Source organism: Chaetodon auriga, chromosome 24 (assembly GCF_051107435.1).
Source record: "Chaetodon auriga isolate fChaAug3 chromosome 24, fChaAug3.hap1, whole genome shotgun sequence".
In the NCBI taxonomy this organism is placed as follows: domain Eukaryota; kingdom Metazoa; phylum Chordata; class Actinopteri; order Chaetodontiformes; family Chaetodontidae; genus Chaetodon; species Chaetodon auriga.
In genome coordinates, this window is record NC_135097.1 from 2237115 (window position 1) to 2249301 (window position 12187).

The 12187-nt window shown below is 45.3% G+C and overlaps 2 protein-coding genes across 3 annotated transcripts; both read left to right on the forward strand.

Annotated features, from left to right (window-relative positions):
* Nucleotides 1-7299, forward strand: LOC143317060 (uncharacterized). Its single transcript, XM_076724996.1, has 10 exons — nt 1-285; nt 1615-1695; nt 2440-2573; nt 2889-3078; nt 3775-3804; nt 4365-4444; nt 4583-4673; nt 4817-4924; nt 5338-5505; nt 6006-7299. Exons 1-10 carry the CDS (start codon nt 255-257, stop codon nt 6143-6145), a joined length of 1053 nt encoding a protein of 350 aa, XP_076581111.1. The 5' UTR covers nt 1-254; the 3' UTR covers nt 6146-7299.
* Nucleotides 7300-8554: 1255 nt separating this feature from the next.
* On the forward strand, nt 8555-12066 carry LOC143317071 (CD276 antigen-like). Of its 2 annotated transcripts, none has more exons than XM_076725011.1 (5): nt 8555-8649; nt 8826-9046; nt 10416-10471; nt 10729-11088; nt 11228-12066. In XM_076725011.1, the coding sequence occupies exons 2-5, from the start codon at nt 8976-8978 to the stop codon at nt 11416-11418; spliced, it is 678 nt and encodes a 225-aa protein (XP_076581126.1). In that variant the 5' UTR covers nt 8555-8649; nt 8826-8975; the 3' UTR covers nt 11419-12066. The 2 variants fall into 2 exon arrangements, with proteins under 2 accessions (XP_076581126.1, XP_076581127.1); XM_076725012.1 differs by having other exon boundaries at nt 11231-12018.
* The last annotated feature ends 121 nt before the right edge of the window (nt 12067-12187 follow it).

Consider the following 12187-nt stretch of genomic DNA (forward strand, 5'->3'; position numbering starts at 1 on the left):
AGAGAGAGAGAGAGAGAGAGAGAGAGAGAGCTACACAGATAGGAAGAGAGAGAGGGGGAGGAGAGGTCGAGAGAGCCGAGAGAGGAAGAGAGAGAGCACAAAGCAAAAGGCTCGTAGAGAAGAAGTGAGAGAGGAGGTAGAGGAAGGGGGTCGTGGAAAACGGAACAAAATAAAGAAAATCAAAGGAAACTACAGCCTCGCCGATGACCGTCCACCATCTTTAAAGACACAGAGAGACAAGTGAATTCGTCGTGATGAAGTCGTGGAGTCGCCTCTGCTTCCTCGGTGAGTTCGTCCTCAGATTCAACACTTACTCCTGCTCGCTCGCGTTGTTTCCACAGCGATCGTAGAAAAACTTCAACGAGTGACGAGTAAGAAAGCAGAAACAGAAGGCGATCTGTCAGCGGATCAGGGCTCCCGCGCTCCCTCACAAGACCACGTTCAAAACTCTCCAGGCTCGACTTCAGGTCGTCCTGCGGCGGCTCAATCTGCAGAAGCCTCGTGGTTTCTCTCCTGATCCGCCAGATTCAAGAACATCTGTCAAACCTCGAATTCGGCTGCTTCCACAGCAGAACGTTTGTTAAACAAAGCGCTTAAGGCCTTGATTCAGTGTTAAATCTACACTTGAATGAAGTTATGACACATTCAAGGACTCAGGAACCTCTGCTGCAGGCAGGAAGTGATAAGGAGCACAAATGCTGCAGCACAGGTGAAGAACTACTGAGACCAAAGTTGAATCATCAGGAAATTAGAGGAAAAAAGTGACACATTTTCAAGGAATTAACTGCTTTCATTTGAAATTTGTTTTCACCGTCACCTCACGGTTTGTTTCCTCCGTGTGGGACTCAGTTATTCTACCTTAATGTCAAAATCATGCACGTTTTGCCAAATGCACTGATTTTCTCCAACATGTCTTGATACACATTCTTCCATTCATTTCTCCTCATCACAGATGTTTAAATGTTGAGGTTTTCACTCTCTGGTGAACATTTATAGACAATATGGAGCATGAGAATATAAAAAAGTTCACAGAGGATAAAGCTTCGGTCCAACATTGGAGAGGTCAGAGGTCGGAGGTCACAGTCGATGGAATACGCGTGTAAACGTGATTAATGTGCTCCTGCGTGATCTTCTGCCCTGCTGCTCTTCGTCCGCTCACATCGTCGCACCAGCGTTCGTCTTTTTCACACGTATGAAAAGTTGTTGCAGCAGCTGAAGTAAAGCTGCGACGTCAGCGCGGACACAGGTGCAGGTGAGCGCAGTGCTGGGAAGTCACTGAGTACATGTACCCAAGTACTGCACGAGTTCGAGCTAACTGCACTTGAGAGTACTTGAGATACTTTATACTTCCACATCGTTAAATACCTTCAGTTACTTGTTACATTGATGTATTACTGTCGGTTATCTTTACCAGCTGCAACATTAAAGTGATGAAAACATAAATTAATTAAAGTAATTAGTACTTTTTCTACTTGAAGTATATTACAGTGCGAATACTTTTGTCCTTCTGCTAAAAGTTTTAATGCACTTTAGTGGTTTGGCGACTTTTATCGAAGCAAAGATCTGAGTGCTTCTTGCACCAAGTGTGATAACTTCTTTGTCTTTCTGTCTCAGTTCTAGCGGTGTCCTCTGTCTCCAGAGGACAAAATGGAACGGCTGCTGTGTCTCATGACGAGGATCATAAGGAGAAGACGGGTACGTGACGACGGACTTGACTAACGAGTGACTGACTGTGGATCAGGCTGCTTTGTGTCCTTCGTGGACTGAACTGTTCTGCAGTGGTTCCCAGACTCTATGAACGTCTACCAAACCAGAAATAACACGCTGACCGACCAGAATGTGACACTTTTGATGGCTCGAGCTTATTTTCGTCCATTTTGCTGGTTTTTACATCCAAATATAACTCCAGTTAATGAAGTTCCTCGTTTTTATTTGATACATCTTTACGTAAAATGAACAAATCTGAAGGAAACTTTGTCTTGTTCTTGAGCCACTTTGGGAACCACTGCTGTCCCCCACTGTCCTGTGCTGTCCTGTCTTGTCCTGAATTGGCAGTATTGTCTAATTGTACTGTGCTATCCTGAACGGTACTGCGTGGCACTGTCTCAAACTGTACTCCTCTATACTGTCCTCAACTGTTCTGTCATACATTGTTGTCTCGTGTCTTGTCCTGTCTTGTCTTCTACTGTTTTGTCCTGTCCTCCCCTCATGCTGTCCTTCCTGTCGAGGGACACACTGTCCTGCATGTCCCGCCCTGTGTACGTACGATGTTCTGTGCTGTCACATGATGGCTGGACGTGTTTCGATGTGCTGTGTTGTGTGAACTCGTTGGACTGTGACTGTTTGTGGTGACAGTGCCCACATCCTGCATCTGTCCTGCGAGGGCAGATCACCTAAATGTCTTTAGCTGATTCACGTTTGTCTCCATGTCTGACACAGACCCCCCCCTCCCCTCGGTGAACACCCCGCTGTCTCCAGATGAAACTGAAAATGAAGCACGTCGCCTCACAGCTTCACTTTCTCCTCAGAGTCCAACACCAGCGAAGACAGATCTGCTTCCAACAACCTCAACGGTAACAGCTGCCGCCGAGCCGAGCCAATTATCTTTGAGCTGTACCTGGAGCTCGTTAGCATCCACCAATGAAACCAGCTACATAAACTGGGCTGTGAAGCAGGCTGAGATTAGGACACATCAAAGCTTTATAGTCACTTTATAGTTTAACTCCTCTACATTTCACAGGGAACTGTCAGCTTTTCCCTTCATTACATCCCTCTGACAGCTTTAGGAACACATTAAGATGTTTACAAACCTACGAACAGTACAACTGGAACAGATGACGTCAAGCTTTCAAATCCAAACTGTGACGTCCCTCTGATGTCCTCCACAGATTCAAGAAACAACACCCATTACAGTCGCTGACGTTCATAACGCCCATATGAACACTGTTAACAAAACAAAGGAAGTCAATGGCAGCACAACAGCCATGGCCGCCGTGCCAGTGAGCAAGACGGAGGATGGAAAAGTTGGCGTGATGACTGAGGTTTCTACGGCAACAGCAAGTACCCCATCAGAGCCAGGTACGTCAATAAGAGACAGGCATGTCAGAGAGCGTCTCAGTGTGTCTTCCTGTGTGTGAAACCACAACCATCACACGCTCATATTGTCTGTAACTGTTAGCCAGCTGCCTCTCTCTCACACACACACACACACACACACACACACACACACGCACACACACACGCACACACACACACACGCACACACACACACACACACACACACACTCTAACACACTCAACCTGTCAAACGCTCAGCTTGCTGCCTTTCCTTGCCATACATGGCAGCTTCGAAGGGCTGTTTGAAGGTTCAGACTTGGTTTTAAGGCTCAGGTTAGAATTAGGTTTAGGTTAGCGTTGAGCAGTCACGGTGCGTTGCCCTTTATTGGATAGAAAAGGTGAGAACAGCGACAGGAAACACGGAGATGCCACAAATGTCCCCGGCCAGAATCAATCAGAGACATTGTGATTATGTGTCTCAACCACTTGGACACCCAGAAATATCCAGTCAGCCACTGTGTCTGCTCAGTTGTGGTCTTTAAACTGACGAGGGTTTGCACCTTTTGGTGTTCGACACCTCAGTCTGTTCATGTCTCCTGCCTCTGCTCTCCACTAGGGGGCAGAAAAGACGCCCCCATCAATGAACACTGTATTTATTTGAAATGAATTGGTGAACCTCAGATCTCTGAACGCTAACCAGCTGTCTGTGTCTTTCAGTGGAAAATGAAGTCTCGGAGTCGTCCTGGGGTGAGGAAGTTTTATCTTTATTGTCATTTATCAGGTCAAACCAGCATCTTCTTTTCTTTTCTGCCATTCATTCTCTTCATTTTTCTGCCCTTCACCTGCTGAGACGCCTTTCAGACTGACTTATTCTAATTTTACATGACAGTTTTTAAAGCTGTAAAACACATTTGGCTCCTGTATAATAGATTTAATTAGAATTAATTATCATTATGCGATGACCTTCCACATGGAGCCCGACAGTGTTAAATACAAAACTTATGAAACATTATGAATAACTCAAAACTTTTAACTCAACCAGTAAACTATTCAGTCATTCATTTCATTATTAAAACTCTGTCTGTTTATTTCATAATATACACCATTATTCCATAATGTCACTTTTAATGAAAGTCACCACATAGTAACCGAACATGATTTGTATCAACTGATTTTTGTTTGTTTGCACTTCTTACCCTCTGAAATCTATACTTCCCTGATAATGAATTAATTGATCATACAAGTGGCACAAACGAGCCCCCGGTGCTGCGTCCACTGCTCATGAACGGCTGTGTCTCTGTCTCCAGGCTATTTGTTCCTGGTGTTGATCGTTCTGGTCATCATTGTTCTGTGTGTCATCCTCTACTTCCTCCGCAGAGCCGCCAGGGTGAGAGATTAAGATCTTCTTGATGGTTTTCCTTTAATACACCTTTTTCACTCACTGTCATGTCACATTTCAGGCTAAATCTCTAACAATGTGATTTTGTTGTTGCTGACTTGATTGTTTGTTTGTTTGTTTGTTCAGACGTACTCGTTTGACCTCCATCGTCCGGTTCCTGTAAACCACCTCAACGAACCCATCGGCACCTTTGAACAGGTCTACCTGGATGACCTAGGTGTGTGTGTGTGTGTGTGTGTGTGTGTGTGTGTGTGTGTGTGTGTGTGTGTGGTTACATTAAACTACTGTAATTAACTACCTACACGACTGCACATGAGCACAACATGATGTGTGTGCTTTGGTTTGTGTGTTTTATCTCAGATCAACCACCTCCTAAAGACCACCTGCCAACAGATGACCTTTCACCTCCTCCAGTAGCCAATGGCACAACACTGCAGTCAGAGGAAAAGGGCTCCAATGGCGAGAACGGTACAACGTCACGTGTCATATGTCGGTGTCAGTAACATTAAAAACTCCTTTGACAGAAATCCAGGTGGTGAAGGCCACGAGGAATCTGGAACCAAGAGGTTTCTTTAGATAGAACTTACTGTACAAAAGCTCCTTCGGTTACTGTTTGCTGTATGTTATTTTACTCCCCTTTAAGAAGTTTGACCTTGGTCACAGGGACTGTGTCGAGGTTAGAGGTCAAAAATGGAAAAAGGTTCCTCTTGTAGAAAATTCTGACAAAGTTGTGTGAAAGCAGATAATAATGATGTCCTGACTTCCTCAGAGAACTGGGATCACTTCGGCATGCATTCAAGAGTTTTTCTGTCCATACAACATGAATGCAACATCGTCCCGCTCACACACGTTTCCTTCGATTCTGTTTCACCTCCATCCAGCTCCACAGGAACAGCCAGCGGCAAACGGTACAGAGCCCTCGCTCACCAGTAACACCAGCCCCTCACCGGGCGACGACCCAGCTGACAAGACATCCAGTCCATTGAGTGCTGACGTGTTCTTCGATGCTACTGGGGAGGACCAGCAGAACGAAAACAACAACCATCCATGTAAGACACAAACACCAAACACAAACAGTCAGCTTTGGCTGACGCCACACAGCGGTGTTCATCCAGCTGACTGATAGCAGCCAAAGCTGGCTAGTATTACTGAAATTCGTTCAGCGTTTATAGACACAGCAAGACCAAAACACAGCTGCTAGCTTGTAAGCTAACATCCACCTTCCTTCATTTCTCTTACTGCTGTTTTCTTTCATCTGAGGGCACACAAGTTAGTCATTCAGGTACTTTAACAATTGTGCTCTTAGTTGTTTTGTGATCTTATAAAGTGTGTTAGCTTAGCTTAGCACACGGACTGGAAGCAGGGGAACCTTGTGTCATATTATCTCATCAGCCATCACATCACATTAAGAATCACCTTGGTTTTAGTAGAGAAAATGTGTGTACAGTAGGAAAGTGGATTTCACTTCACATCTCTGAATAAATATTTTAGGAAAATGGCGCAAAATCTAAACCCTTCATACTCGTGTCCTCGTGTCTCCTTTTCTTAGCGGTTTGCCTCAGTGATCCGTTCGTTGAGATAAACCTCGATGAGCCGGCGTGGGGCGATCAGCTCCTCACCTCTCCTGAAGCTCCTTCTTCCGTCCTCCCCTTCTCTCCGTTCTCCTTCTCCTCCTCCTCCTCCTCTTAGCACCTCCACTGATGATGGCTCAACGCGGAGGCAACGACTGTCTTTTAAAAGATCAGCGAAGAGTTTGGTCTTTAATTTGCGGTCTGCCTGCAACAAGCTCGGGAGGCCAAACCTAACCAGGGTATCTGGGGATCTTCCCTCAGAAAACTGTTCATTTCTGTGCATTCTCATGAATTTATGGAGCAAACTTTTTGCTGAAATGTGGAGTCACCAACCCAGAGTACAGCTACAGATCACACAGCCCGTCAGAGCATCGCATGGCTCGGCGGTTTCAGCCTGCAGGTGTGGATTTCTGAAGACATGTTGCCTTTTACTGAAGCACTGCAGCATCAATAGTGTCCATTTTAAAACGCTCTCACATCTGATTTGAATGACCCGACCTGATGCTCATTACGCCGCTGGTGTTTAGTGATAAATGATTGAATGCAACCAGTCGTCAAGACCACATTAATCAGTCCAGATCAAAGGATTCTGAGCTCTGGATTTAATCTTTTTTCAGCTTACTAATGCACAGTGTTTAGGTTGATTTGACCAAAATCAAAAAGATCCCTTTTCCCGCACGCAGCGTCACTCAGCGTAGCTTCACCGTAAATGTTGCCTCCCACAGCTCCACAGCTAGCTAAGCTAAGTACTAGCACTAGCATAAGCCTCTGTAAATGAATGATCGTTCGTTGTTTTATTGGTCTTTAACTGCTGCTTTTCCTTGTCTGAGTCCTGTTTTCATCAACATTATTATTCAGAAATGAGTTTTTCACGAGTGTGACGTTGTGAAAAGTGTCAGTTGTGTGAGACCAGCACTTTGTGTTTGGTCTCGTCAAACTGCATCATTTCAAACTAATGTCATTTCTACTTCCTCAAACTACAAAAAATATGTTGCTTCAACCTATTAAAGGTCTGTCTCCTGTATTTCTGTGGTGTGACCGCGACAAAATGAAAGTTTTAACTGCACAAAAGAAGCCACAGGTACACATTTTCACAGACATTTTGAATCAGGATTTGTGAGGTTATGAACGTCTCTGTGTATAATAGAAGTTTAAATGCTTTATTTCCATTTGTCGCAATTTCAGCATTTGTTTTTACTTTTCTAAAAAAGCAAAAGAAATGAATAAAAAATACATTTCACTTTCATCAGTTTGCTTTATTTTGTTAAAGCTTAAAATCAAATGGATGTTTCTCTTTTTTTGACCTTTTTCTGGTTCAGTGTTGAGTGAGTCATAAAGTTATATATATATATATATATATATATATTATTTTTTTTTTCCCCCCCAGAGAGCTACTAGAGAGCTACATCCGACCTAAAAATTGTACAGACCCCGACGCTGAGGTCAGAGGTCAGAGGTCCCAGGTCAGATTAGGTGCTGTGTCATGTAGTGGGCGTGTCCTGACGCGGACCTACCAGTGAGACCCCGGCGGAGCTCCGGCATGTCAGCACGTCCTGGAGTCAGTCCAGGACCCCGAAGTCCACCAGTGCTGCAAGACGGAGGACCAGAACCAGAACCCGGACCCGGACCGCAGAGGACAAACGGCAGGCTCGAGCTCTGACGTGCAGGTCCGTGTTCGAGTGTCCGCGTGTCATCAGGTCAGATTAAAGCTCGACCTGTTAACGTGTTTGTGCACGTGTGTCTTCTGTCAGCTGCTCTCTGGAAACGACAGGTTTAACCTGCTCGACTTTATTTTAAACATCAGTGTGAACTTTCCTGTTAATCAGGGCTTTCAGGCTCATGAAAAAGGTGAATGTGACGTCTTCAAACTTCAAACAAACACAAGTTTCAGGATCCATCACTTCATTCATGTATTCACCAGGATCCCTTCTCCTCCAGGATCAACACAAAGACGAGAGCTGATTCCTGAATGTGCGACAGGACATGATTCATCTGAAACACGGAGCGCGTGTAGGACACTCAGGCTCAAAGCTGGATGAAACAAACCCTGAACTGGTCAAACTGGGCTGCTAACAAGACTTAAGATAAAAGATAAAACGGAGGGCAGGGACCTCCACAGACGGCAAATCTGGACAAAGAATCCGGCTCCAGAGGACAGATCCCTCCGTCCACAGCTGCTCTGTCATCGAGCTGCAGCACATTAAATGTTAAAACCACAACTTTAAGATACAGCATGTCCTTAAAAAATACGTTACAGGCTCTAAGGAACAGTCATCAAAGACAGGTGCTGCGGTCACCTGCAGGGGGCGTGGCCAAGCTTTCTAACACAAGAGTTTGAGTTAGTCAGCGGACAGCTGGAGGGGCTGAGGAGGAGCTCAGCTCAGCTGCTGACACACGAGCAGCAGGAGGAAGAGGCAGAGGAGGAGGAGGAGGAGGAGCTCGTGCTGAATTCATATTGCTCAGGAATTTCCCCTCGCGGGACAAATAAAGGGATATTGATCTTGATCTCAGAGGACCTCCTCCTCCTCCTCCTCCTCCTCCTGCTGGTTTAGGAGGAGCTCCTCGTTTGTCTGAACTTTGTCTCGTGTTCTTCGTTCCTCGGTGTTTTCATGTGAATTCTTGGTGAGAGATTCATTTGTTCTCTGCATTTCTTGTTATTCCACAAATAAAGTTTCTTATTGTTGAATTCAGCCTGTTTGTATCTGGAATATTTGGGATGTTTTTTTTTTGTTTTTTTGTTTTTTTTTTAGCTTATCTGTTGTCATCATCTACACAACATTTATCCAACGATCTTTCAGGAGGTGTGGCGCCTCCTTTTGTCGGAGCCCGGAGCTTGAGGGAGGTGACTCAACGGACGAGCAGCGCCGAAGCGGTCTCACTTCAGCTCTTAGGCGCGACCCGAACAACGGCTGCAGAGGAGCGACGTGCAGAGCGACGTGCAGGGCGTCATGGTGAACATCTGGGAAATGTCCGCAGCTGTCAGCTTTCCCGGGGGGAATGGAGACAAACGGTTCTTCAGGTATGTGGTCGACTGACTGTCAATCATCATGAGTCCTGATGTAAAGATCGTGAAGCTGTGGATCGATGAGATGATCAAAAAGATCAAAAACCGATCTGCCGTCTGTTACAGAGAACTTGATAGAAATGACCGGATTGGATACAGTCGGGCAGCAAAAGGGATCATTTCTTTGTTTTATATGAAACTGGACCATAAATGATCCAAATGGACCGAAACAAAGACGTTAAACACAGAAATATCATGAACAAGTATTTAGTGATGTGAAACAGAAACTGCAACCACTTCCGGTCAGATTGTCATAATTCTGCAACAATAAACGTTAAAATGTCACCAAAATGTGTAACTGCACGTTTGATCCAGATGAGAACAGTTTTTGGAGGAACTTGCTCGATTCAGCAGCGGATCATCTGATGAATCACCTGAATCATCTGATGAATCATGAGATTCATCAGATGATCCGTAGATCCTCCTCAAACCCGATCCACCCAAAAAACTTTAAATCGCAGAAAAAGCTGCACATTTATGATGCACAGCTTGTTTTTCACCCTCCTTCCTCTGCGTGAATGCTGCCAGTTGTCTTTGTCTGCAGCTGTCCTCTCGGTCCTTTGTGTGCAGAGAGACATGAACCCATTGAAGGATTGTACGAGCTCAGAACAGGTTTTAGGAATCTGCTTCGTTCATAAAAGAAATAAAAGAGGCTCCTAGAGAAGAAAATAGCCCTTTGCTCAGTGCAGCTGTGAGTGCTGTGGTTTGGGAACACAGGCTGCTTGTGCTGTAATAGTCCTACATGTTGGGATAAATGCAGTTTCAAGTTGTAAATGACCCCAGAGGACCAGCTTTACATGGAAGGCCAGTCGTGACGACATGGGCATTAAGCCAGTCTTTATTTATCCAGTATTTATCACACCTCAGCTGACTTCTGGGATCAGTACTTGCCGTCAGGACACCGCACCGCCAGGACAACCAGTATTTGAAGGGCGCTCAAAGGCGGCACATCCAGAAGGAACAGTGCCTTGAACCGACAAACAGAGGACACTGATCACACTGAAGTCATTTAAAGCTCAGTGTTTTTGTGATGAAGCTACATGGTACTCGGTTTGATATGTAGAACCACACATACACAAACTGAGCCACTGTCCACGTCCTGCTGTTGCCCAGCAGCAATGCAACTCAGCCAACACAGCACCTGTTTCCTTACTCTGTTAGACGTCTTCAGAAGAGACAAACTTCTCCTTGTCTTCAGCACCGAGGCCTGGTGTCCAGTCAGGATAACAAATACAAATGGTTACTGTCATGACTAAAGACAGACTGTGATGTCTGTGAGGGCTGAACTGTGACTTCCTGTTTGATTCCTCGCCTCCTCTCACAGGAAGAAGACAATCTGCAGCATCCTGCTGCTCATCAACGCCACCTGCTGCGTCTCTGGTTAGTGTCCACTTGTTTGTTTTCCAGCCTTCATCCTGTGTGAGAAATAAGAGCAAAGTGTTATTTAATAAATCAGTTCGAGTAAGAATTCAATCCCTGTCTGCGTTTGAGCAAACAGTTGATGTTGCTGAGCCGCTGCAGCACTGAAACCATCACCAAAGTGTCCACAGAAGCAGCTGGAGATGCAGTTTAAAGGCTCACACGTCAAAGCTGTCGGTCTGTCTCCTCCTCACTTCTCCTCTCCGTCTCCTCAACAGGAGCATTCGAAGTGAGCGTGACACAGAGCTCCTACCAGGCCGAGGAGAACCAGAACATCACACTGGAATGGAGGTTCACCACCAAACCTGGCAGCTCCTTCAAATACCTTTCTGTCTTATGTCTACTGTTAACTGAGCGTAAGGCCCCAGCTCTGTATCACCTACATGAAAGCGTTGAGGTCCCGGAGTCTCAGGACAAACAGTTTGCAGGACGAGTCCAGTGCGACAAAGACGCCCTCAAAGACGGACGAATCAGACTTCTGGTGTCCGGACTCAGGACTGATGACTCGGGCCTTTACCTGTGTAAAGTCAACACAGACTATGGGATGGACACTGGCACATGTCAGCTCAATGTCACAGGTAAGCTGATAGTTTGCAGGTTCCAGGATGATGTTCAGTCTTTCCTCTCTCTGATCAGTCTGCAGTGCTTGTTTTGTTCTCTGTCTCAGTAAAATGTCTCCACTTCAGTCACCCACACTTCATTTCATGTTCTTCCCAGCAGTGGCTGAGAGACCAAGAATGAGACAAGAACCGGAGAATCTGGGAAGGCCCATCATCTATGCTGGAATGGGAGTGACAGCAGCAACTGTGCTGGTCCTCTTTGCCAAAATCTATTGTGGTTCTTTTTCCTCTAGAGATTGTGACTCACCAGAGAGTTGGTTCAGGACCTGTACGACGAAGCCAGAGTAAGTTCTCATTGTCAAGACGGTGGCTCTCTTTTCAGCTGCCTAGATCTCCTTGCTAACTTCTGCTGCACACCCGACCTGCTCCAGACGAGGTTCTGTGCTCAGGTTTGCATTTCAGAGTCACACACAGTCAAACACATTAAACCTGCTGAGCCGTTTGATAGCAATGCAAACTGCAGCGTCGGCACTATCACAAATATTAAAGGGGGCATGAAGCTTACAACAGGGGGCAGCAAACATCATGCATGGTGAACGTGAAACCATTGATGTAGCTTCAGGAGAAAAGCTCAGGAAAAACACTTTCTCATTGTTTTCCAATGAATCTGACTGAAACACGAGGAGAAGTCACTCAGGTGTTCATACAGCGACACACAGCTTTTACAAAGTGTTTCACTCAAACTTTGATTACTGACGTCACGGTACCTTCCAGTTTGTGACTTTCCTCAAGGAAACTGGACGACTCAGTCATATGTTAAGCTGTCACACAAAGCGTTAGTCCTTCAGTCCAGTCAGACGTTGGCTGTCTGCTGTTGCATTAAAACCTTTTCTGGTTGTTGTGGTCTTATGTCTGCGGATTGTTAAATGCACTGATTTGTTACACTGTTTTTAATGTGTGTATAACCATTGTAAATAAAGCTTTGTTTTGAAGGCTATGACTCGCCACTGTGTCAGTCTTCTAATATCAAACAGTTAATCAATAAAAACTAAAGAATCAACTCAATATGTTTATATGACATCCATAAAAATGTACAAAAATGAAGTTCCCTTTAGAA